The sequence below is a fragment of the Aquila chrysaetos genome, chromosome 10 (genome assembly GCF_900496995.4).
Source record: "Aquila chrysaetos chrysaetos chromosome 10, bAquChr1.4, whole genome shotgun sequence".
Taxonomy (NCBI): Eukaryota; Metazoa; Chordata; class Aves; order Accipitriformes; family Accipitridae; genus Aquila; species Aquila chrysaetos.
In genome coordinates this window covers 27056337-27083767 of record NC_044013.1, presented here as the reverse complement: position 1 = coordinate 27083767, position 27431 = coordinate 27056337, and the positions used below count along the sequence as shown (strand labels likewise).

Below are 27431 nucleotides of genomic sequence, written 5' to 3'. Positions count from 1 at the left end.
AACATGTCCCTGAAGTAAGAACACCAAGTGAAGCTCTTTAATGCCCAAGATGAAGTTTTGGAAGACTAAACTTGACAGGTAACATACTTTGGCAACATTCACGCTACAAATGCAGTCTCATTAAATTAAGCTAGTGAAATACAGTTATTATCAACTCATCTTTCTAAAATCACTTTCTCAGTTTGCCAGACAAGAACATACATGGAATATCACATCTTCAGCTAGATACTGTGGCAGAAATATGAGGTGCACTTACATGGAACAATGCAGCGTCGTGCAAAGACTCAAGCTATCTTTGAATTTGAGAGCTCAGGTACAAGGACCATCCTAGTTGTGCTCAGCCCTGAGCCATTTACTTTATTCTTCAGCACTGTTACCCATTCTAGGGCAGTACTGTGCTCCAATTATACTGCCTTCATGGTAAGTAATTCAGGTCAGACAGGTATCAGCACAGTAATGGACTGTGCCAGAAGACTGACACAGCTCACCAAGTCATCTTTTTTTCTATCCAGAAATGCAAAGTGAAACTATCTTGAATAGCCTGGCAACAGCTGTCTTTGGACAACACTATTATTGTAATCTGCACATAGCCTTTCAGGTAAGTTCATACCAAGGAACTATTTTCATTTTCAGTATAAAATAGTGTCATTCACGTTTAGGATAAAAGAACATTGAATGGCAAAATAAAACTGAAGTTCCTGTAGGCTTTCCAAATTTCTTTCGATTTCTCCTCACACAATTTCTGTTTGTTCAACAATGTGAAGGCAGCAAAGTTTAGGCCTTGGAAAGGACTGTGCTGCTGACCATACTGTTTGTCTCTCTTCTTTTTTGTCAGAGTTTAGAATATGAGAACATACCCACAGTGGGTGCAGTTGAAGTGATCTGGGTGGTAGGAATCATTCCTAAACATCAGAGGCTGCTCATCAATTATCAAGTGGCACTTCTGACAGATGTATTTTCCCAGTCCCTTGGCTTTTTCACGGTTATGGCATGGCCTGCACAGATGCCTGGTTGAACAAAGTAAAGAAAAGAAAATACTAAGAAATTCTTTCTCCTAAAACAATGTACAGGGCATGCTGTAGGATGTACTTTATGTTACAGAGTAAGTGCCTTCCAAGGTCAGACTAAACATAATTTAGTTTAGTATCCTGTCTTTCACACCAGTTGCACAGAAAAGAATATGTGGATAGAGCAGTCACAGAGTTGTATTTCCTTAGAATACTCCTCCAACATTCACTCATTTATATCCCATCAGGGATATCACCCTGTCATTCTAGGTACCCTTTCCAGTTCTTCTAGATCCTTTTTGAGAGGTGGGCAAGGAAAGGTGGCAACACCCTCACTCTATTACTAACTACAGGATCCATAACAGAGGCATTACAGCACTGAGAGGGAGTTGAGGAGAGAGAATAAAAAATATTAAACCAAAGCACATTGCTCAAATGCCTTTACCGTGGCTAGATTATTTAGTCTTCAATAGCTAGGACAAACAAGAGACCATTGAATACTAGCTCTTCCGCCTAAAAATTCCTTCTAGTCCCAAGTTAAGGAAGATAAAGAACTATGCAATTTTGCACTTTTATGTGGTAAATGTAACTGTGTTCCTATCACATATTACAAGTACAGTCCTGAACAGGTAGATAAGCCAAATTTCTGGTAGAAAAGCCTAGGCAAAGGCATAAAAAACTTCTGTAAAGGCTGATGGAATCCACCAGTTCTATCCCACTATTTAGGAGTTCGGAGGAGAAGCTGTTCAGTTTATTTGCCTATTAGCCACCCCTCTAGCTGCAATGCTGCAGGCTAGGAAGAATTTATGATAAAACAAAAATGACAGAGGAATGACTGCTGTGGGTTTCTTTGTCACAAAACAGACAAGCCTGCTTAATTCCTTTCACTATATCACTATGTGAAACACTTGCTGAGATTTACAGGTCATTCTCAAAAGACAGCAGACAAAAGGAAAAGTTCAAATGGAAAGGGTAGATTTATGGCTGAAGTAGTGGGTTCTTTGCAGGGCCCCTTCCAAAATTCTGCTGTGATGAATCACTTACCCTTAGATCTGTAAAATGGGGATAAGAATACAACACAGATGTTGTTGTGAGACCTCAAACATTTATGACCCTCAGCTGGCAGGCGTCTGTCTAAGTGCTAAGTATCATTATTATTCTCTTCAAATCTGAGTCCTACTGTCAGCAAGTGTCTCTCTCCAGGGCTGGAACTGTCTGCCCAGACGGAGTCCAGAAAAAGCAGACAGCACCCCATTATAAGGAAACACGCAGCTGTGCTCATCTCAGCATAAAGGCATCAATTTTATTCGGCACTGTCAAATGCAGAGTAATTATACGGGTAGGACATAGGGACCCTGAAGCAAATGTCCTGAAAGAGACCCCTCTCATTCAGCTGAATAAGATGCCTTCAGCCATTTGCACTGATAAACCATTATCAACCCCTCCCCACTCACAAACCCTCTCTGCTGTCCCATAGACCCTCCTCTATTGCAAGCAAAGGGAAGTGTTGGACAGGCTAAGCTGTTACCATAGCAGCCGCCCCTCTCCCTCTCCCCCTCCCCACTCCCACCATTATGGAATTATCCCATTCTGAAATGTCCTGTTGTGTCTATTAATACCAGACTTCCCCCAAACAATGCTTCTCTCCACCCTCCTAAAATAATCAGGGGACTCCAAGAAGTCTGTGTTCACGGCTGGGAGTTCAGTAGCAGCCTTCAGTAAGCACCATGAACACTGGAATATTCATACAGTATATTCATATCTATAACAGCAGCAGCAACCCCAGTGCCAAGAGCTCAGCTGGGATGAAGACTGCTCTTCAGTGCTGGGGTGTCCTCTCTCCTGCTCTGTTGTGTGACTGAGCTGATAATGCGCTATCAGAGCTAGAAAGACACTATATAGAGGGGCTCCCCTCTCCACCCTCAGCAACTCTGCAACTGTGTGCTCTTTCTGGATCATCTTGTTTTCACCATTGCTGCTTCTATTTGGTTTGCTGTCATCAGAAGGAGTTCCTTGAGATTTTCCCCAAAAGGACACCATACTTCACCCATACGACTGCACTGTAAAGAGGTAAGAGACAAACTTCTGTTAGCAGAATAATGAAGGAGCTTTCCTAAGGGCATTAGTTTTAGCTGGTGTCAGTGAGGTGGACAGACGCACATGCAGAGGTGGATGAATATAATGGAAATGTTTGAAACTAAGAAGAGGCAGCATTTTTTGAACTTCAGAGAATAATTTCCTCACTCTTCTTTACATCACTCCTCCAAAACATAAAAGTTTTAAAATTTCTGTACCTAATGTATGTCCATTTGTGTCAGGAAAACTGACAGTTGTATGGGATGTCAGTGCTCTCTGACACCGCTTTGATGCTCACAAGAAACAAATATTTCAGCTGAAAGGTGGGAGGCTCAGCAGGGAGTGATTTTCAGGAGAATAACTTCAGTCAGAAGTGGACTATTTCTAATGAAGACTACTTTCAGTGAAAGATAGGAGACACTCCCGTTTCACAAGACACTACAACCATAATCATAAAAATGTACAAACAAGCATAATCCCAAACCAGAAACTGCTCTAGCTGAGAGCAAAACCAGGAATTTCTAATATCCACTACAAACCCTAACATATAGCTCAAATTTATCTGCAGTGGGCATTATAACAAAAGCTCCAAACTAGCCAGGTAACTAACTTATGATGAGCTAAATATTTCCTCTGCTTATTAGTCGTTTCATTAATGATAGATATAGCATCTGCTGAAAGAGTAATGAGGTTGTGTCTATACTGACAGCCTTGTGGATTGTTATTTTGCTAGTTTCTAAGCAGAAGAGAAACAGGGCATAAAATACAGTCAGTGTGCATGCATTTCAAATGAGCAGTGACATCCCCATTACAGCTCAACCCTGGGAGGCCTGGGATAATGGCTCGTTCCAGAACAGTGCTCTGTTTAGCAATACGTAAATCACTAAATATTCACACAACATCAAGAATACAATCCAAGCGGAAATTATTGGACAATGAGCCAGACTCCTAAAGGAGTTTTCTGTCTGTGGAGTCAAAGCCTCTTGCACCATATAGCTTAGCAGAAACTACACATTCTAGGTAATTTGGGAAGGTTTCCATTTTGCTCTTAGCATTCATACAGACTGGTACAACAAGCTTTCTAGGACTTTGAGTGCTTTTTTTGTAAGCATAACAAACCAAAAAGAAAGAAAAAACTAAAAATTAAACACATTTATTTTAAACTGATAGGATAAACCCAGGCAAAATAGAAGTGGAACTGTAAATAACAGCAGAGGGCTTTCCACACTGTCTACAGAACACACTGTCAAAGAACTATTACTTTTGTAAAGTTGTAGCACTTTGTTGAAAACATATTGATTCTAAAAATAAGCTCAACAATTAAATCTATCGACATGTCAACTTTTCTCCTAACCTACTCAAGTGCTACACCACAATTTTCATGTCAACAAACAGAATTGTGAAAAAAAAATAAAAAACTTGATTAATATTCCCTTCTAATTTAAAACCTAAGCAAAATTACAAAGAGGCCCACTTCCCTTTTCTGATTTCTGACCAGGCAATGAAAAATACCTCCCTTCACCTTGCTCTAAAAAGTAAATTAGGTAACAGCAGCTCTCCTATGAAGGCACTAATTTGAAAAGACTGAATCTATTTCAATTTTATCATTAGTTCTAAGCCTCTCCCTTCCTGACACTGACATACTGGGCTTCTAGATAGCTCTGACATTCTCATTTCTACTCCACCCCACAGTATTTTGCAGTGAAAGCATGTCCAGATAGAAATCAATGGCAGACTCAATGCTGCCATAAGTGAGGACAAAACTCTCAACTTTTAAGTTTTGGCTCTTCCAAGTCTGGCACTGACACTCAAGCTGAATCTGAATCCCAAAGATCCTCCTTAGGAAATCAGCTCAAACAGAATCAGTTCAATGTATCATGCTGCTTAAACCCCTGGTATTTAGCTTGTAAATAGGGAATAAGTCTGCTTACTGCTTTGCTTCCTGAACTGATTTAAATCATTATCATTCAGACAAGAGACATCCCTATCTCTTCCTTTAGACAGTCCTTACTTCTGCCTTTTCAGCTCGTCCAAGCCAGCATTTACTGCTTTCACAGCGGTGTCATAACCATGTATAGAGTAATGCTTAGCTATCAGACCACCCAATCACTGACAGGTGTGTATATAAAGATGACCTGATTACATTTTTCGCAGATTAAAAGCATATTTAAACAAAGTGCCTGACACAAAAAAAGGCTACGTAGCCAGAACATCAGGTGATAGGTACCATTGTAAATTAACACCCAGTAAAAAGGCATTGTCTCATCATGTTTCTCCTTTGGTATGCAACAGAAAAATACTTATTTAAACTAATTCAATCCAGGGAGGACAAGCATTTAAGCATTCAACAGTACTACCATATACAAACTTCAAAATCTTGTGTTCAAAAATCCTTGCAGGCTTTACTTTGTAAGGGATAAATAAACACTAAAAACAAAAATTGCAGGCTCCCCTGCAAACCCAGGAAATTCACATGGAAAACTGCAACAGGGAACTTTCCGTGTGTACATGAAAGCAAGATTTCACATGTACTTTTATAGATAAAATGTCCCTTGGAAAAAAGGGCTGTAGAGTTTTCCTTGCACATGCACTTCCAGTAATTCCAAGATAACAATTTGTTGCCATCTCTAGGACTACAGCTAGAAGCTGCAGCTGGCAGTAGGCAGTGAGTACCCATACTCAAACCTGGAGTCTTTTTTGTGCCATAAACATGCAGGGTATCTAGGCAGTGCATGGAGTAAGAAGGTCCCTCTGTGGTCATATGAAGAAATTTCAGTTTCTGAATTTCATTCAGTCTCCCTTCTGTTGACTTTTGTGTCTTCAACTGTGACTAAACAGAAGCGGTCCAGCATATTAATCTCTTAGCTACTGTAGTTTTCTGTCCACCTGAAAGTGACAGCAGCCAAACAAAAGATGGTAATTACCTTGGAATTTTGTTTACATTTTCCAATATATTGGTCTGTTCTTAATCCCATTTCAGTTTCTCGATTAGCCACCAATATTCTTAGACATCTGAATAACCAGTTCTGTTGGGAAGCTGGATGCATTTCATAATGCCTTGTATCAACTGCCTAATGATGTAAGATATCAGCATATAGCATAGCTTCTGCCCGAGACTAAAAATTTTGTCTAACAATGTCAGCAACCACCTTAAAATTTTAATCTCAGTAGAGGAAAATGGATGTATTTAAAGATGTATTGAATATTATGGAGAAATGATCAATCAGTACAAAACGCAATGGTGAGCACAATGGAGGTACTGCTGCACATACTGTAACACCTCTGAGGAATTCCAGAAACAGAGACAATGCTAGAAACTCAGACTGCCTGCATTTCCCTACCACCTATACCCACAGATGAGAAATGTATAAAAAGCCATGGGTAGACACCCAGAAAATCTTATCACATTTTGTTGATGTTGTTCAGGGCCCTGCAGACAACAGAGAGGCTGGCAAAGCTAAACTCAGTTTTACTAAGCTGCTACTTGGAAAAGGCCCTGGATAAGCTACAGTGGGAATTTGGCTTCTGAGGGAGAAGAAAGCTGCAGGGAAGGATGACACTTCAACAAGTAACCGACAGCATAGGCCTTACTAATAATCTTTTCTGAGTCAATTCAGTGCTTTTTGCTGTTCAAATGAGATGCTGCTACCCATCTGAAAAGTTTCCTCCTATATTAGAACTAGATGCATTTGCCTTAAATACAGGACTTTAGACTAAAATAATTCCCAAAGACTTTCAGGAACCCTGGGGTTTTTTTAATAGCAACAATACCTGACTTGTCTTCCACTTTTTCTAGGAACAAGACAGATATTCTAAGCTAGGTCACCTTACAACAGATACCTGTGCTCAGAAAAGCTGACTCATTAGCAGCTCTCCAGTCCCGAATCAGGCTTTCAAATTAAACATGGGAAATACTTTCTAGCTAGACATACGGAACCTACTTCTGCTCTTTCATTAGCCAGACACATAAGCATTTCACTACTCTATTACTCAACTGGTCTCAGCACAGGTTGGAGACAAGCTCATAATCAGCTCGCTAGCTCTTTATAGTGATTCCTTCAACAGGAATTAATGGTCTGGGAAACCCAGCTGAGCAGGAGGCATTCAGAATTTTAATATAAGGTTTAAACTCAGACTGACCTCTCATATTAAATACCAATATTAGCAAACAGGAGACATCACTGATTTCCATGTGTGTTTTTTGGGGTGGGTTTTTTGGGTTTGTTTGTTGGGTTTTTTTCTTCACAAAGCAAGCCAGGCTCTTTTGTAATATACTATCTCAATTCTTTCAGGTTTGGGGTTTTTTTTTCTTCAAAACTGTGGTGAAAAATGAATGGCCCAGCAGATCCCTCAAGCTTACTCTTCAATTGCTCAAATCAATCAAATTTCTCTTTGGAGACGTCAGAGCAATGTGGCAAAGAGACACACCTCGAGAACATCCTTTTTGCCACTTTCTACTTCCTGGACTTCATCCTGGCTTTTGTTGGCAATGCCCTGGCTCTTTGGCTCTTCATCCGGGACCAAAAGTCAGGCACACCTGCCAACATTTTCCTGATGCATCTTGCTGTGGCTGACCTGTTCTTTGTGCTCGTACTTCCTACCCGGCTGGTGTATCATTTTTCTGGTAATCATTGGCCATTTGGAGAGATGCCATGCAGACTCACTGGCTTCCTTTTTTACCTCAACATGTATGCCAGTATCTACTTCCTCATGTGTATCAGCGTTGACCGTTTCCTAGCCATTGTGCACCCTGTGAAGTCCATCAAGCTCCGCAGGTCCCTTTATGCCCATTTGGCATGTGCCTTTCTGTGGGTTACAGTTGGGGTTGCAATGGCACCTCTGCTGCTTAGTGTGCAGACAGTCGAGATGAAAAACACAACCGTCTGCCTGCAGCTCTACAGAGAAAAGGCATCACGTCATGCCCTTGCGTCCTTAGCAGTGGCATTCACCTTCCCATTTGTTACTACAGTAACTTGCTACTTATTAATCATCCGAAGCCTAAAGAGTGGGAACAGAGTTGAGAAACACCTGAAGGAAAAAGCTATCAAAATGATCATCATGGTCCTGATGATCTTTCTGATTTGCTTTGTACCTTATCATGTCAATCGCTACATTTATATTCTCCATTACAATGGGACCCAAGCTTCCTGCGAAACACAGCGTATTCTAGCCCTCAGTAACCGCATCACTTCCTGCCTCACGAGTCTCAATGGTGCCTTTGACCCAGTCATGTATTTTTTTGTAGCTGAGAAATTCCGTGAGGCTTTGTGCAATCTGTTTTGTGTTAAAAAGACTGTAATGTTGCCTCAAACATATGAGGGTAAGACAAATGAAAGCTCACTAAGTGCTAAATCTGAACTGTGAACATGACTCTTGTCACTGCTTCAACTTAAGAATGCTCTATTCTACCAAGATCAGCTGAGAGTGCAAATATGCAGCAAGATAGTCCACCCAGAGCCAAACTCATCCTGAGGAGGGAAGTTATGTTGTTTTTATGGGGCTGCAATTAGCAAGAATCCCTCTAACAACAGAGATCATATGTACTTGTCTCTTACTGAAACTGCAAACAGAAGTACAGTTCTACTGATTTCCAAGATGTGAAACTGAGGGTTGAACACTTAGGAATAGGGAAGGGAGCAAAGAGGCTATTAAACAGACTTTTTTTTTTTTAAGAAAAAAAAAGAACTTAATTCCCAAAGCATTTGGTAATGAGTCTTCCTCTGCACAATGCATACAGCCTACATTAAAATTTTATATTGTGCCAGCAGTAGAGATCCACTCCTGAGATAGACCTGCCTGATGAAAAGACAGCATGCTTGCATATGTTGTTCAAGTCTCTGAATTCAAAGCGTTTATACATAGTAGACAGAAAATTGGTACTAAATGGTGGCAAGAAAAAAAGACCAAAATGCTGCAATGCAACCAACCTGGACTGGAATTAAGATAGGACTTACAATTTTTTTACTTCTTCCCAGAATTCAGAGCCAGAAATAAGCACTAAACTTCACACTACCTTTTCTATCTGCCCTCTGCCATTGTCTCAAAGCTGCAGACAGAGGTTGGACAACATTTAGTACACTGCCTCTTTTACGTAGTTCCCTGCAAAACATCAGATATCCTGATAACCCTCAAACTAAAGAATGGAAAACAGCTGCTTAGGAATACAGCATTCATCTTTACTACATAGAAAATCTAAAAAATAAGAACCCAAATTGCAAAACTGAAGAAAAGCAAGCATATGAAGAAGTGAAGTTTACTTTGTCCAGAAGAGATTCCTATCTTTGAGATGTTTTGCAATTATTTTTTTGTGACTTATCTAGCAAGACTATTCCTTCACTACGGATAAAGTAGGGGTTATCTTAACTATCCTCACTGACACAAATTGCATCCAGTGGAATATGTCTGGAAATGACAGGCAGACTAGGGAAGACCAGGTACAACAAGAAGCGGGAAAAAGAACCCAAGAGTTTCCAATAATATTTACTAGAAGACTGCTTCTATGCTATGGAGATAAATATTATAGGAAACCACGTGACAGGTAAATTTTATTTTTTATGTACAGATACATACACATGCATATCCCTTTTCCATGCTTTTGGGAATGAGCTCCTTACCATTTTAGATTTGGTCCATAAATTATGAAATCAAACATACTTTATCTTGCTTGAACTGCTTCAATCCTGACTGCTTTCCCAAAACACCCTAGGGGCTATCACAACAGCCCATTCTAACAAGCTTAGGTGTCAAAAGAAAACCGGTTATGCCCAACTCCAAAAACTAAGGCACAGAATTTGCATGCAGGATGGAAGAGAAGAGTGAGTTGAGAGGATTCCCTGCAGGACAGGGTACAAGTATATAACCTTTCCTTCCCTTCTTCACCATTTAGTTAGTGAGAATATAAACTCTAGGAAACTACTAGGCTTTGCTCAAGACATATGAAAGCCTGAAATTAACTATGAATTGTGCAACACTGCTAACTGCTGGATTGTTTTATTTTCTTATCATGGTATGCTTTTGTACAAGTTCTCTTTTCTGTTTTTATTTCTTACTTCTTAATTAAATGTATTAATCAATGTTTAGGACTAATTTTTATATTCCTGTATATAAAATGAATGATTTCCAAAGACAAGGGGCATCACCTGCTGTAATCCTCGTGTTATTCTCTTGGCCTTTTGCTATATCTTGATGTCCTGCTCAGCAGCTTACTTGATAAATAGCCTGCCCAGGATCACATAATCCCTTTTTCTCCCTTGCTGTTCAACCTTTTGCCTGAAATCCCTTTCTTTTCCAGAACCCATCCACTAGCTAAAATACGAGTTTCTGCTTTCTACATGTTTCACTGCGTGAAGAACACTGTTCTTCATTCCATTTCCCATCTCCTAACAGGCTATTCCTTAAAGCTTCTTCTGTACCTTTTCAAGCTTTACCTCTCAGTGTACAACTAACTGACCACTCTCAACATCTCACTACTGTACCGATAACATACTGATAAAACTTTGAGAGCTCCTGCTCTACCTTACCTGCCAGCATTCTTCACAAAACCCAGGTCAGCAAGTGCTACATCGCAGAGCTCACAGCGGAAACATTCTGGGTGCCAGTTATTGTTCATTGCCTTGATAACACGCCCAATAATGAACTCACCTGCAAAAGGAAAGTAACACCTTGAGATGCATGCAGAAAATAGTCTTATCAAAAGTCTACTGCCCTTCATAATCCTTTCACTTTAATTCCACAAGAACTATTACAGTCTAACTTTGAAAAAAACCCAATTATTCCCACAACCAGGATACCCCCAAATCACTGCTGGTATCATGCTTTGTTTCTGTCCAAAGCTGCTGCTCCTTAAAATGACCTCAACAATCCCAGCCCAGGGCTGGATGTCACTGCAATGGTGGGAGGTTTGCACAGCCCTGTAGCTGTTACCCCACAGTGTTGACATGCACCACATCTTACCACATTCCCCGCAGCAAGGAGCAAACAGCATCTGAAAGTCATGCTCACAGTACTTCCGACCTTCAAACTGTGAACAAAACAAAAGAGAAGGAGTCCTCATGAATAACTGAACTACTCTTATGTCTTGATAGTTCAGCATGATTTTCCATTGAAATGAACAACTAGTCAAGGTCAGTCAAGTTTTCCAGTTCTAGCCCCCCCCCCCCCCGCCCCTGTTTTTAAAGTCCTGAGGATTTTTCTTAAGGAAATATCCAGATACAGCTTCAGCCTCGTGGTGAATCATAGCAAACAGTTAAATTAATAGCAATCCTGCTAGAAGACATTAAAAATCTTGAAGTGTCCAAAGCCCTTTTCCTATAGTTGGCTTTAATTTAATTTTTGTTTCAGTTTTTTTTGCTCATGTAATTCAGAACTACTCCTCCTACACGAGGCTAAAACTCACAGCAAATTAAGAATGCAGCATGTTTAAAATAACGTGTTATTCAGAATATGTGCTCACACATATTCTGTAAAAATATTTCAACCTCATTTTTAAATGGGTTCACCAATTTCAGTTGCCCAGTTGGAAAAGTTTGGCACAAAATGTCTAAAAATAAAGACAAAAATTCACTTATGTCTAATGAAATATTAAGAAACATTTTCTATTTACTTTTTGAAATGCCTTTTACCCAAAGAGCAAGCACACAGTTTTTGTTGTTACTGTTGTATAGCAAGGAGTACGTGAGAAGCAAAAAAAACGAAATTAAGTTGGAAGCCCCTCAAAAAAATAGCAAGAAACCGTTTAGGGCTAAGAAATTAAACATGCAAGGAAGATGGAAATTTGTATTTCTGCCAGAATTTTCACCTAATTCCTTGCATTTTAATGGAGCTATTTCTCTTCCCTTACACACAGTATGAGACCTCACCTCATAAAAAAGTCCATCTGGGAACTGACGAAAACACTGAGCACAGACAAAGCAGTTTTCATGATAGAGCTCCCCATTGCTGTTTACAATCCTCTCTGCAGGATCGAATCGAGTCTGGCAGCGTTCACATACTGCATTTGCGAGAGCATCGGACATATTACTGGAATAAAGACAAGAGTAAGAACATGAGCAATGTCACAGCCAATCACATGATTATAATCATATCATCCAAGTTTCCCCAACATCTATGAACACAACACTTCCACTGCTTTAAACTCCCTTTTACATGAAAAAAAAAAGACCAATGAGTCAATTCAGCACTGACATCAGTTAGAAAAACCGTTCTTGCAACTCACACATGGCAGAATGAGCTCATGTAGCAGACTTACCTATTGCACATTTTTGGCCGCTTCACCAGTCTTTCACCCCATTATGTCATCCTGCTAATAGCTCATACCAAATGTCCACAATTTTAAATAAACCAGTAGTTCAGAGAGCAGCAAACACAATGATCCTGACTTCTTGGGATTTCTGGTCTCAGGATGTGCACCTCTGAGGATTTTCCGATGCGTAATAAGCACTGATATCCCACTGCAGTCTCCCCTTCACTGTAGGAATTAACAGGGCATTTCCCCCTCTACCCAGCAGCTTATGTGCACAAGTTTCATTGGAAAATAATTGCATACAATGGCTCTGTCTTCCTGACACATTAGTTGAAACTGTCAAAGTGTTAAAAAGGTATGGGAAGAGAGAAGTCTCTCTGGCTGGCTCGGCAAATACATCAGCTTCATTTCCTCAGAAAGTGAGGTTAAAAAACCCCCAAAGCCACACTCGCAAATCGTGTAAAGGACATTTCCTCTGTCTTCCCTAAAATGTGGAATGACCCTAACCTCTTTCACAAAATTTTCACATTTGCCATCATGGCAATCTAAGTTCTCTATATAGTAACAGAATGCAGTTTTAAAATCATATATTGCATGTTCAAACAGGGAAGGAAAAATTATAAAGAAAAAGTCTCAATTTTTGTTGCAATGCGATCTTTCTTTTAACCACCAGACTATGCAATAATATAAAAATTCAATATTGTTACACTTTTAGATATAGAAAAACTATTTTATGCCTTCTGGGCATCTTCTGAATTCTATGATTGGAAAGATAGTTTTACAGGTGGGAGTATAAAAAATTTCCAGTGTGTTAAAAATATCTGAAATATTTGTGTAGTAGTTTTCCTGAAGCACATAACGTATACATAAAATGAAAGATGGTTTGGTTTAAAAGTTTTTTTTTCTTTCTTTTTATATTCAAAGCTACTTTGAACTGAATTTCCATCATTGGTGTTATTCTACAACCTGACATGCTACTTTCCACACCTCTTCATAGAGAACAGTAATTCAATAAGCATGTCCCAGTAGCAGAAGATTCTCTTTCTTCTGGTCAAAGACACCCTTACAAAAACACACCACTGTTTGTATTCCAGGGCTTTGTGCTCTGAGCGCAACTAGAACAAGCAGGCAGCAGCCTCATACTCCTGAGGCAACAAAACCAGCCCTGTGCTTCAGCTGGCTCAGCTGAGCCAAAAGCATCACACCTGCAGCCTGTGCAAATATCCTGTGGTGTGACCTGGAGTGACCGCTCAGTAAAAAGATACTTTCTTTCCACCACTGCAATTCCAAGGGTGGCAAAGACCAAGGGAGCTGGTAATATTTAAAGAATGGAGTACTAATTTAGCACAAATTTGTTATAACTTGTTTCCTTATTGTAGTACGAAGGACCTTTAAAAAACAGACATGGACCGGAATTACAGATAAGCAGGAAATCCTGCAATTTCATAAACCAGACATTGTAGGTTAAAGAAACATTTTTATCCTGACAGACTACCAAAGGAAGAGGTCAACACAAAAACATCAGTGTTTGCAGCAAGCCAAGAGACCGAATCGGCTTAGTTTTCAATTGCCACTCTTTCAGTTACATCATGCAAATGTGTACCAGAACTTGAAAATATAATCTCCCCATCAAGTATTTTTTCCCTCTTGAAAAATTTGATGCCTGAATTCCAAGACTTTAGCTAGCCAACAGCCATGATTAAGAAAGCCTCATGTCAACATCAGTGGAAAAGCTCCTCTGGGTTATTGAAGAAAACCAGGCAAAACAGCATTCCAGTGAGTCTCAAAATTTCCTACGCGACAGCAAGTATTACACCCTACAGACTAGCAACAAAGCATGATCTAAGGTTGTGTTTGTTGTTTTTTTTGCTTTATAAACATGAAAACGACATTTTAAAAATCCTGATTTTGTTTAGTTTTGGTTTTTTTTTTTTTCTTTCTCCAAATGGACTTTAACAGCACTCTAGGGAAGGAACAGTACCCATTCGCTGTCACTACCAACTACCTGCTGGCTGAACTCTGCAAGAAAGAGAGCTGCCACCCAGACAACGGCAGTATGCAACAATTACAGCCTGCAAGCTGCACAGCCATGTTCCTGTATGAAACACGGTGCAAGTTCACGAGGGTTATAGTTCACACCAAGCACTATTGAGTATATTTATCCTGGGAGACATTCTGACACAAGTCCCATGGCTGTGTTGGTAAGAAAGGTAATGAAGACGTAGGGACTCACTCCTAAGAATAAGGCTTTCGGAAGCCTCCATTCTGAAACCAGCATTTGAGGGCTGTCAAGATAGAGTAACCCCACAATAAACCCTAACTTCTAAACAATATAAAAATCTATTGAGAAATTGAAATTCCTAGTGAAAGTCAAATGCAGCATTGTTCTATGTTCTCACTGTCTTCCCTTAGCATGAAGTACAACTTTGGATTTAATTTTTAACTCTAAAAAAATTAATTTACCTCATTCATTTGCAAAAGCAAGAGAACATCAAGAGTCCCAAGAGTTTCTTTACCATTCTGCTGATGCATGATGATGTAAAAGGTGCAATTCCTAGCTATGGAATTTGCTCAAGATATTCCAATACTGTTTTAACAACAGAATATGATACTCAGCAAAAAATCATTACTGATTTTGCAAAACAGCATAGAACAAGCACTTCAAAGTCTTGGAAATGGAAAACATTAAAAAATTTTCAAAATGTTTGAGCTAGAAGAACTTGGTTGATGCTGACAAAATTTCCTTACAGGCATAAGAAAGATGACTGTGATACAGCCTGAGCTGTCCGAGAAATGCCACAATGCAAATGAGCTAATGATCATGACTTGTTACTCATACATGAGAGAAACTATTAGTCCAGAAAAAAAATAAAATAAAAGAGCCTGTACTCAAAATAACACAGTTCTCTGCCTCAACTATAACCCAGTTGAAATTTGCTGGGGAGAGCCGTACAGGAGACAACTAAATCACACATCAGCTCCTGACCAATGTGTCTCCTGTAATACAGACCAGCAGCTGTGGCTCTTTGATAATCATAGCTCGAGCTTTACGTCTCTGCTCTCTTTTCATTCATGACTTGCATCCATTTTTACTTAAGACTTTTTATTCTTTTACACTCAAGCTAAAATTTGCAACTTCAGCATTGCCCTAAAGGTATGACTTCACATTTATTCAAAAGTTTTACTTTCATGTATGCCAAAGTTTCTTGATCCCCCTCAGCTACACACCCCTGTGTGCCCTCTTCCTTGTGCAAGCAGCAGCATTTATTCACTAGCTCAAGGTTAAAATTAACAAAGGCTGGAAGGGAGAGGAAGGACAGTTCTAATTCAGAGCAGTTTTATGATTCAGTTTACTACACTGATGCAAAACCACTTCTGCCAGCAGCACAAGGAGAGGAAGAGCAACAGTAAAACCATCCTTTTGATGGTGGTGCCAAGAGTGACCGCGAAAGTTTGATTTGCTGTGTCAATCATAAGATATTTAGATCTGAATCTTTCCCACAAAGGACAGTCCCCAATATGGAGTGCTTCTTGTATTCTGTTTGCTCACTGATTTTTTGCAATTCAGTAAAATACAGAATCTTCCTCTGTTTTAACAATAAACTGGTGACACAAAGACAGGAAAGGCTATTAAAACATGACTAGCTCAACATCCTGAAGTTATCCTGTCCTGTGCAAACCCCCAAAATACCAGTGCTCAAACAACGCTTTTTCCAATCTTCCACCATTATGTGCCGTATCTGTAACAAATTACCTTTGCCAAAATACCCAGTTTACAGAAGTTAGTTATCTACTATTATAATTAGGTGTGGGCTTCTCATGCTTTGACTTCTCAGAAGTATTTACTATAAAGTATCAGCATTGCTCTCAAGTTGAAAACAAAAAAAAAAAGAAAAATTCCTTCTTTATAAGAAGTGGAAGTTAATTGGGAGACCCATTCTGTGCCTCTAGTACAGGTGCTATAGAAAGATTTGAAAGCATTTTACCTTCCTGTATCACTAAAGTCAATATGGATCTATCTTCCAAAAACAATGGTTTCATATATATTTGGGCTAGCAAATGTCATATTTTTATATCATATTCTCATACAGATTCAGGAAATTGGGCCTGTATTACTACAGGGAAAAAAAGCAGGGGTGGGGGTGGGGTTGGACTTAAATAGCAAGAAAGCTGGCTAAAATGCTACAGCTTCTATACTGTTATCTCCTTTTTTAAACATTTGTCCACAGGGATCTAGCACCAGTGACAGGCTGAGGAAAAAAAACCAAATCTAATACTTGCACTGCTAAGAGAGCAGAACAGAAACTCCAGCCTTCACATTAGTAGAATTCAGTATCTTAAACATGGATGCAGGACAAAATGAGCCAGACAACTAGACAACCAGGAGAACAGATGAACAGTCTCAGACTCTATCAGGCCCAAGAAAGGAACTGCAGGTACAAGGAGCGCTTCTGTCAGAAAAGCCCAGTCAAAAAAAATCAGTTTTCTTTAATTGGTCTTGAAAGCTTTTTGGTTTTAGTGTCAAAGAGAGTTCTCTTTCATCATAAAGCTGAATGAAGATCTACTTTAACACAGAGATGACCAAAAACCTTACAGATGCTACAAAAAGAAAGGAAGACATTTCAGTATACGAGAGCCCAGGGCAATGTCCAAACCTCAGCAGACAGGCACTGTACCTATGCTAGGGAATCCTAGAAAGGTACTCTCCACTTGTTCTGATCTACCAGTAGAAACTAGTGTTTACAGAAGTTATCACAATATGATAACATTTACATAGTCATTTCTAGTGTGTATACATACACAGATGCCTAGGATAGTGAAAAGTCAAAAACCTAGAAAGCTTGTGTATATCATAGATGCCAGTAGCTAAGATAAAAATCAGAGCACTCCAGGAGAGGGGCTTCTTCCCATCCCATAGCATGGCTGAGGATTTGTGGCTTTAAGTCCTTAATGTTGACAAAGACAAAATAAAAATATTTGCCGGGACAATACCAGACTTTATGATTCATTTCACAGATAATGACTAATCTAAAGAAAAAAGAAAGAGGAAGGGTATCAGTTCATGAACTTCTGCTGAAAAACAGCCCTCAACTACCTGTATCATTCTTCCAAAATCGCTTTACTGCAATTGACTTTTATCTGGACAACTTTCCCAGACTGATTTAATTTCTTTAAGGTTACTATTAAAGTTGTCATAAAATGTTGGAGGAAAAAAATATACCCATTTGTTCAATGTATGATTTGTTGTGCATTTGATAAAACTATGTGCATAGCTTAACATTTTCAGGATTTCTCCTTCCACTTATACTGAATTTTCAGTTCATTCCCTATTTAAATATTTTTTTCAGCTAAATAAGAAATGATGAGTGTTTCTCTCAGTGTATATTCCTTGACCATGCAGCCCCAAATCTCTCAATGAAATAAACATTTTTTTGTTCTTATTTACTACACAGGGATAACCAGAATTAAGAAAAACTTAAAAAAGCAACTTGTGGTCACAATATGGAAAAACATCTTTATGGCTCCTCATCTCTCCTTGGCCTACCAGCAATAGCAATTTGCTATTAGTAGAAACCAGGGGTTTAAAAAAGAAATTCCACTCCTTCACGCACTTCACAGAATACAATGTCCATATGGTTGGCCTGCAGGAGAAGCCACAATCAAGGAGACCTTTCAGACCAGCAGCGGCAACGAAAGTCTGTTGGTATTGACACAGAAAAAAATCTTATGCCACAGGTGCTTGGTAGTCCCTCCCAATGCAATGCATTACTTATTTCCAGTAAACCACGACCAATCACTTAGAAAGACATACCTTTAGCAGTGTTCACTCAGCCCAGGGAAACATCAACAACATAAAGGTTTTAAAGAGATTATAGCTCTTACACAGGAAAAACACCCTTTTATTATCAAGCATGTACCACTTCACCCACAATGTCTATTTGATAAATAACTTCTTACACACATTTCATCTTTCTCTTCTTCAATTCCATTATCTCAAAGGAGCTAAAATGTGTAGTTTGTTTACCAGTACTGATAAGACAGGTCATTCCCAAATGTGTTCATCAATTATCATCAACTAGCAGCAACACTACTTTTGGATTACTCTCATTTGTCTCAAGAAAGGACATAAACTATCAGGGCCTGTCAGGAGGGAGAAGCAAAAATTATCAATAGGTCAAAAACTGTGGATAAAATACAAATAATTCAGGAGTCAAAATTCCCAAACAGATTATAATCTGCAGCACTCTCACCTGCTGAGTAAAACCAAAATATGTGGCTTTATGCTTACTTTGCTTCAAGAACCATGATGTCAAAAAAGTATTCAATTTACCTATGTAGACATTTCCCCCCTAAATCACTCTGCCACCTGCAAAAATTATTTCTTCCGAACCCGCCTAGCCTTATTAAAAATTCTGCCAGCATATAGTTTATATGCAAGCATGGTCTGCCTTGCTCTGTACACGTGTCACCACAGCAATACATACACTACCTCTCTCCTTCAACACAGCACAGTGTCAGCCCCTGACCATTCTCTTACCTAGCATCATATCCCTTTAGTCCTGGTTGTGTTCAGATTCAGAGCAAGCTCCCCGCCCCACTCCACTCTTCCTAGACTTATGTGCCCAAGCCCGATGCAGTAGCTTCAGTTTCTGCGGGACTGGAGTTACTTACAAAAACTAAAATCAACTAGCTTGCTATTAACAGTATAGGTGAAGAAATGGTTGACTGAGCCCAAAAAATCATGGAACAGTAGAAATTTATCAAAATTTTGAAAAATTACTGCATTTCACCATTTCTTTATTGCCACAGTGCCTAAATACTTCACCATTAACAACACTAGCACTAATGTTGGTTCTGAACAGTCTAGTACAGTGCTTCAAAATGGGAAAGGTTCTCCATTGTTGCTTTCCTGTTATTGTTAAAAACTGAAAGCTTTCTCATCAGGAAAGTCCTTTCCTTTGTAATCCACTTGGAAATGAAAATAAACAGACTTCACCCCTCTGGCTGTGTGCAGACAATTCCCACTTTAAATAAAACCCCCCCACCACCAAAACCAAACACCTATCAAATCCTGGAAAACGTTTCAACAATACCATTCCCTTCATCTCAGAGACATACCCACGTATCCCAGCTGCTGTATCTGTCCTGTTGCTCAGGAGTGACCCTGTGCCACTTAGCCGATCCTGCCGGCGTTGATAAAGTTTGGAGGATGCCAGCCCCCGAAGTCTCAGGCCAGCCATGGCACCCAATGCCACTGTGAAGGGGAATGCAGAGAGACAACTGGAGCGAACACTAGCAGCACTGATATTCAATGAGTCACCTTCCTTTTGGGAGTTGCCTTTACATTTTAGAAGAGTTAAAGCAGGATACATAGACCGCTGCTCGAGCATTGTTTCTTACAATTCGTCTGCCATTCTGCTGCAGTCTTAAAGATCAGACAACCTCTTTCCTGTATTCCACTAGTAATTACCTGTTTAAGTCAGCACACATCAGCAATTCATTCTGTGTTAGACTTGCATAATGTATCTGTATAAACTTCATAACTGAGATTTAAAGAAAAAATCCTGAGTCTTCACATAATTAATCCACTTAATTCAAGAAGACTTTCTGATGAAAGCAACAGAGAAATACAGAAAAGCAAAGCAGATTACTAAATCTCTTGACAATGAATGCTTTAGTTTACTGCAGATAAGTATCTGACCCTGGCATCTCTAAGGTGGTTCCCTGCAGGCTGCTGCATCACACAATGTCTTAAGGACACTGCGAAAACAGAACCGTTCCTTCCATTTGATCCATTTGAATAAAGCGTATTCCAAGAAACAAATGCATGAAGACTTTTGCTGTCTGGACACACTCCATCCTGCAGAAGTGGCATGCAGCAGAGGGTCAGGAAGCAGGGAGAAGGAACATACTTGGCATTCCAGCCTCCAGAGCTCCCTGCCAGGAACTGAACAGGGCCTTCTAACAGGAGTTCACCCTTTCTACCACTCCCCCTCGCCACCCACCACCCCTGCAAGAGAGAAAAAGTATCACACAGCACAAATGGCTTGGGGCCCAGCATAGAGGGGGTAGAAAGAGTAAAAATTTGAGAATATAGAAGTCAGTTTTTAAGAGAACAAAGGGAAAAAGGGAAAGGAGTGGAGGATGGGACCATCTAAGTCAGTGTCATTTGATCAGCATCACCACAAAAAACATCTCAAGAGTCATTACCAACAAATTATTTTTTAGTAAATTATAAAAAAATGAGGATTTTTGTAGCATGAGAGTGAAATATATTCCATGACTGCAGCCTGGCAAGCTATAGAGGAAAAAAAAAAAGAGAGAAATAGAAGTGATGACTTCATAGGTACTAAATTAGTATTAACCAGCAGAGATCCCTTCTGTCCTTTAAAGAAAAACAGAAGGGTTTACTGCGACCCAGCAGAACAGGCACAAATAAAGAGCATCATACTTTCAAAACCAGAAGTCAGTAACCTCAAAATCTACAATTCACCCCACATGTCATCGGGAGTTTCAGGCTCCTGACCTTTGACACCAATCTGCCACTATAATTTCTTTCAGATTGCATGTGTGCTTTATCCATTTCTACTTTATGATGTAAACAGAACAGAAAAAGAAAAATGTCCTCCATGTTGGGGATTTTTCTGACTTTTTAAATTTTAGAGCAATAAAAAAATGTAATATTAAATCACTTTTTTACTTTTAGCACAGAGCAAGATACTAAATCACCACATCAATCTCCCTTAACTTAAGCAATCTAGCTAAAAATCTCCTTCTCTCTGAAACACCTAAGCTTTTACCCCTCTGATTCATACGACATGATTTTACTGGTTTCAAATAACCACTCTTCCACAGGAAAGCATGACTCTCTTCTTCTAAAGGGAAGATGAGGAGATTGAAGGAAAAAACCATCAAAACAATAACCATCCTGTCTTGCCATCCCTCAACACAAGCTCTCTCACTCACTCCTCTCTTGCTGCCTCACACATTAAGAGTGAAAATGCATGATTTTGTTTTTCTTTCCCTCTTGACAGATCGCTTTTAAGAGACAGGGTCGATGCCAAAGTCTTACAGCTGATTACTTTCTGGGCCAAAGCAGAGAAGAAAGCAGCTACACTTCTTTTAGGCATTAACAAGTAGTTCTCCTCAGAGAAGCACCTCTATGTCCCCAGAACAGACTACTAAGGACCTTCCAACAAGTTAAAACTTATCTAGAGAGCCTCAGAGAGCAGACTGAGACAGAAAGATAGTAAGATTAAAACCACATTTTTGAACCCAGAAGGGTAGAAATGGCTCCTTATAATTCAGAGATGTGACATCTCTTAGTTTGATGCAGGTACTTTCTAGTCAGCGCCAAGAACCTTTCTTAGTATTATCGACCTTTACACTCCCTCCTCCTCCTTCAAACCATTTTACTTGCAATTGCTTCATAAAATGGAGCGCATGCACAGCAACAGCTCTCTACTGAATTAAAAAGCATCTAGTCAAACGCTAGCCTAATCAAAAATAATATACTCTTATTTCTTACCTCAACTGGATTAGGAACAATCAATAAGCGTATCTGTAAAGGCAGCTGTTCTTCTTTTGTTGACTGCAGGAAGTACATAGGCGTATCCAGATCCCAATTAGACCAAGTATAGTGATAACAAAAAATTCTTACAAAAATAATTATGCCCTGAAACATGCACTTAGGAAACATTTTTTTTAGGCTTTATATTAGATTAATTTCTAAAGGCAATATAAAACAGCACAGGCAGTTTTTTACCTTTATGTTTTTCTAATCAACACCACAGCAGTAAAGTCTTAAGAGAAATTATCTTCAGTTCTGGTTTATTTTCTACTTTGGGCATTTGACAATGTTTTGTTCACTGGTCATTCACTGATCCTCTTTCTTAGAAATAAGTCCATCACAAAGAACAAAGAAAACAGGGCAAAACACAGTAGCAAAATGCCCCCCCCCCAACAAAAAATCAACAACCAACCCCGCCCCCCCCCCCCCAAACCCTAACAATCCTCGAAAAGGCAAAAAACAATGTGAAGACATGGACCAAACACATCAAATACAAATTATAGATGCAGTCTTCACTTATTTATTGGTAAGGAAGTACCACAGTATACTTCTAAAGGCACCAAAAATCACATAAATTGTATTTCTCAACACTGCAAAATATAGACAGGCTGCTTAGAAACATACTATTTTTATATCTAACACATTGTCTCTTATACAGTTTATTTCCAAATGTAGTTTAACAACATGTAACTTAATAAAACTAAAATACATATATCTCTTTAGCTTCTTTCTGTCCTATTATCTTCGGATCTTAGTTGGAACAGATATATTCATAGAAAGGGTGATTTTTTAGGTTTTTTTTTAAGTTAACAGCTTCCCGTTAAACCACAGACTGCTCTTGAAATTAGGGACTATAACAGCCACTTTAGTCAAGACACAGAGAAATAAAATAGCTCAGCCAAGACATGGCAGTCAGAACTACTATTTGCAAATTCCAATGATCTACTTATCAGGTTTCTCTAACAAAACACAATCCTCACACTGTAACAATGTAACTTGTGATACATGTAATATTTGAATTTAATTTGCTAAATAGTCACCTATTTTTAATAATTTTCTACTATGAATACATAGAAGTGCACATCCTTCTTTGTATTTTCTGGAATTATATTTTTCCCTAATGCTAAAAATCAGTAAATCAAATTACTACAGTTGTTTAAATTCAGGAGACACTCTCTGCAGCTAAATGGGACACAACACTTAAAAATGAAAATGGAGTTATTTTTCATCTATCTTAATTACTAATAATGTGTCAATAATCACAGTACCTAGAAGTGAGTCCTTTTGTGTTTCCATTTGACAAGAAAGGTAAAGTGAAAAAGAATGTTATCAGCACTTAATGTTCTCCAGTCTTCCTCACTTTAACACACTGTAACACAACAAAATCATTCCCTTCCCTGTGTCAACAGTTTCAAGACCAGAGGCACTTTTCTGTCACGTTCCTGCCCCTGGAAGGTTCCCATTGATCGATATTGTGGGGATGCTCCAGCTGTGAAACAGTTCATCTCCTTCCGGAACCCTGAAAACCCTGAATCACAAAAGCTGGAGAACAGTTGATTACACAATGTTGACAGATTTTAAGAACTACCATATAACAAACATCGAACAACATCTGGCCACAGTTCAGTAGAGTGACCTGTAGGCGGATCTAAGGAAGTATGTTCTCGATGTTGAATCCTTTCTAATGACTTAGGGGTCTGTCCCAGCCTGAAACCAACACTAAATACGGTGCTTGTCAAATGGCATCTGTCATGCAAGGTGCTGAGCAATGCAATGCTTCATAGACACTGAAAAGTACAGGTTTTGTTTTGCTGGGAAACTGCTACCCTAAATGGATTACACTATTACCAAAGAAAAAGTCAGCTGAATTACAGCTATGATAAATGTCTCCGATAGAACAGTTAATCATTCTGTCCTAGGAAGAACAGCAGAGAGGAATTTAGAAATTTTCATAGCTGACAAACTTTCCAGGACAAACATTTCTGAAAACATTAAATAACACTTGCATTCCCTTTTCAAAAGCTACAGCCAAGGCCTGCTCATTTTAACAACCTTCTGAAGTACATCTGAGGAAAAGAGACAGAAATCCTGCATTACTTTGAAGAACTGCACACTGCAGCATCTCAACTACCCTGGAACTCCCTACCAAGCCTCATGCTTCACATCAGAGCTTCTCACTGAATACAGTGTTGAACCTTAACAGGCAGGTTTCTGAGGAAGCATGGAGAGAAGACAACAAGGATTACTGCCTACTGGCATTTCCCGCTGCCCTCTGCAGCTGAGTGATTTCACCTGAGGTAAACATGTCATTCTAAACAGTACTATACCACAGTTCTATAAAAATAAAATCAGCTGGGTTCATACAGCCACAATTCTTCCCAGGTGCTCCCCATGTTGTCCCCACTTGGGAGCTGTATCAGTACCCATGACCTGTGAACATTTAAGATAAGGATATGAATGTAAACTTGTAAATACACACCTATTTCACATGTCAGAAGAACAAAAAAGGGACCATTAAGACAGAAAAGACAAAGCAATCTAAAGACAAGAGCCAAAAACCAGAAGCATTTTGAGCACATACAACCACCGATCAACACCAATTCATCATTACAGAGAGCAAAAATAACTCACCCAAATCATAAATGAGGGTGTAACAATTATTCAGCATGTTCTTATACCTAATAACCCACCAAATGTGATCTGCATCGCATAATCGTAAAAAGCTGCATAATAAAAACATCAACACCTTACACAAAAGAAAAATGAATACTTATACACAAACTAGTCCAGATCCATTGCAGTATTCCTAGTCATGAAGACCAATGCTTCAGGAGTACAATAATGATAGTAGGATTCAGGAGGATGACTATCCTAAAAAAGGCACCCCACTAATTTTAATATTACTTCTTCATGCTTTTCATTTTCAAGACATTTTACAAAAGCAAGCTTATTTTCACAAACTGCTTTATAACATCTGGATTTTATTTTACAGATGGGAGAACAAAGTGATTGGAGACACTAAAGCATTTGTGCAAACCCTCGGAAGATGCCAGTAAATGCTTTCCCCACTGCTTTTCTCACATCTGTCAATTAGGAGACTTTACAAGTTCTTCAGCGTCAGCCAGCGTAGGAGGAGAATCAAGCTCCAGATTTAAACAGCTCCTTGAACACGTAACTCCAAGGCCAGCCCGATGAAGAGAAGACTGAATGTGTGGGCACAGGGGCAGCGCGCAGATCAGTCAGAAGGGCCCCGAAGTGCGGGGCGGCGGTGCGGGGCACAGCGGGAGCAAGGCTGTCAGCGCCTGAGCCATATCACCCGGCTGCAGGGAGCCCGGCTGCTGGGCAGACACTGCTCAGATCCACAGCTGCTCCTTCCCAATTCTGTTTCTGGTCTTCCCACCGCCCTTGGCTGTGTCCCCGTGCCGGGGTAAGGCACAGCGGGAACAGCCCTTGCTCTGCTCTTCCACGAGGTCAAGTTTCCGACTCCACCATTGCACGGAGCCGCCGGCGCTGCCGGCAGCGGTGCCCCAGCTGGCCTCCCCCGGCCGGAGCGTGCCCTGCTCCGCCCGAACCTCACAGGAGGAAAACGTCCTGTCCCCCGACCGCTTCCTACCGGGCACACCATCGGTCTACCCAGGGCAACCCGGAGCTGTTCCCGACCCTCCACCGCCTGCCACAGGGGCGGTGAAGGCAGGGACAGCCCACTGGGGCCAGGGCGCGGGACCGGTCCCCGCCCGCCGGCCGGGCTCCCCAGGTCCCCCCTGCCGGGCTGCGCTCCCCCCTCCCCGGCCTTACCTGCCCGTCATGGCGGCGCGCCCCCGGCCGGCGCCGGGCTGTGGCGGAGGGGGCTGCGAGGCGGGACACGCGGCTCGCCTGGACGCAGCGGCTCCAGCCTCAGCGAGCCCCGGCGGGCAGCAGAAACCCCGCCCCGGCCCGGCCCGGCGGCAGCCCGGGCCCCCGGGGCGTGGGCGGGAGCCGCAGCCCCCGGTGACTCAGGGCAGCACCCCCCCCCCCCCCCCCCGGCTCCGCGCATACTTTTCCTATAAAGGGAAAGAAATATTGAGTAACGAAGCGGCGAAGTGGGACCGCCTCCCGCCCGTCTCCCGGTGGCGTGGGGACCCGGCGGCCCCGGGGCACGGCTCCTGCCCTTGCCCCGCTGCCAAAGCTGCTGCCGGGCTGCCCGGGAGCCGCTTCGCCCCACCTTGTCGTAAACACTTCAGCAGCTACTATGAGCCTGCGAGGGAGAGGGGAAACGCTGACGGTACGGTTTCATCACGAAGCCGTTAGCTGGTGTACAGTTATATCTGACACGCACCTCATTGACGTAAAATTTTTTCCTGTGGACAAAGAAGCTGCGCTTCCTGCCTGCCGCGGCAGGATGTTACGCTTGTTGCATGTCCCCAAGGCGAGGGGAAAACAACCTCGCACCGTATTTGCCCCTCAGGGCAGCGGAAGACACGTCTGGAAGGGTACCTTCTAGAAAGTGGTTAGATGGCATCCTTTGCTGCCAAAAGGAAGAGAGATCACGCTCCCTAATGAGGACCCCTCCAAGTGCGACATTTTCTGATAACATCTAATCCCTTCTTGCTGATCAAACTTTGTCCCCAGCACTCAGGGAGTTTTATGTTCTCTGACATGTAGCAATGTATAATGTATCAATGTTAAAGTGATCCACCAAATGGGACAGGGAGCTTCTGCCCAAAAGCAATTTCAAACTTTATCTGCATCTTGTAAGGTAGCCCAGTGCGATGTGACTCACCATTGCTACGGATATCATTGCAAGCTTGTTGCATTGTTGGGACTGATGATGGAAACCCTGTGCTGTTTCCTCGTGTCCAAACATCTCATTTTTCAGCCTTGCAGTAAACATTTAGAATCATACAGGTTAAATTAGCATTTGATGTATTTCTCACTTATTTAAACCAGGGTGAAGAATTAAGTTAGATGTTATTTTGGTTTAATGGTTGGTTGAGGAAAGGGTAATAGATAATCTTATTAATAAACAGCCAACAATTTAACAGATTTGGCTGAGTGCGCAGTAATAGACAAGCTCTTAGTCATTCTCTGCATCTCTAAGTCTCTCCTGTTGTAATGGTTTCTGGATGTCAACGTGTCTCTACTCTTGCGGCTCTCCTTTAGAGAGAAGCAGATTACTTGGACTGAACGTGCAAGTAGGAGACTCCAGGTGCTGCCAAGGCTGTTGGGAGGAGCACCTTGCAGGGCAGTGCTTGGCCTTGAGCTACATCCCAGCCACTGAGCTGTCACCCTGGGAGATCCTTCCTCTGGCCTGCTGTGTCCCGTGGGGCTGGCTACCTGTGAGCTGTATCAACCTCAAAGATCATCTTTCTCTTACCAATCTACATTTTGAATGTGACACCATCTCCTCTCCAGCTACTGAAACAGTAAACCGTTACTGATCGCAGCTGCCAAGCCAGTCAGTCGCTTCATTAGGAGCAGCTGAAGCAGGCTCCCCCTCCAGGCCGCCCCGGGCACCCCCTGCCTCACAGGCTTCCCCGCGCCTTTTATCAGATAAATC

General features: G+C 40.9%; 2 protein-coding genes across 5 annotated transcripts in view; one reads left to right on the top strand and one right to left on the bottom strand.

Moving 5' to 3' along the window:
• The window catches only part of LIMS2 (LIM zinc finger domain containing 2), a 37150-nt gene extending 11286 nt beyond the window's left edge, over nt 1–25864 (bottom strand). Inside the window, exons 1-5 of one of the 3 annotated variants that reach the window (XM_030027485.2) lie at nt 25691–25864; nt 11942–12101; nt 11037–11103; nt 10604–10724; nt 858–1007 (exon numbers count right to left, since the gene is read on the bottom strand). In XM_030027485.2, the coding sequence (XP_029883345.1) occupies nt 858–1007; nt 10604–10724; nt 11037–11103; nt 11942–12101; nt 25691–25701 (509 nt within the window). In that variant the 5' untranslated portion in view covers nt 25702–25864. Of the gene's footprint in view, nt 1–857; nt 1008–10603; nt 10725–11036; nt 11104–11941; nt 12102–19443; nt 19529–25690 lie in introns of those variants that run through there. The other 2 variants (XM_030027484.2, XM_030027483.2) reach the window with 2 other exon arrangements.
• GPR17 (G protein-coupled receptor 17) lies at nt 22–10157 on the top strand. Of its 2 annotated transcripts, XM_041126609.1 has the most exons (6): nt 22–78; nt 182–420; nt 513–598; nt 2779–3077; nt 6510–6651; nt 7376–10157. In XM_041126609.1, the coding sequence occupies exon 6, from the start codon at nt 7413–7415 to the stop codon at nt 8445–8447; it is 1035 nt and encodes a 344-aa protein (XP_040982543.1). In that variant the 5' UTR covers nt 22–78; nt 182–420; nt 513–598; nt 2779–3077; nt 6510–6651; nt 7376–7412; the 3' UTR covers nt 8448–10157. The 2 variants fall into 2 exon arrangements, with proteins under 2 accessions (XP_040982543.1, XP_029883347.1); XM_030027487.2 differs by lacking the exon at nt 6510–6651.
• Nucleotides 25865–27431: the final 1567 nt, after the last annotated feature.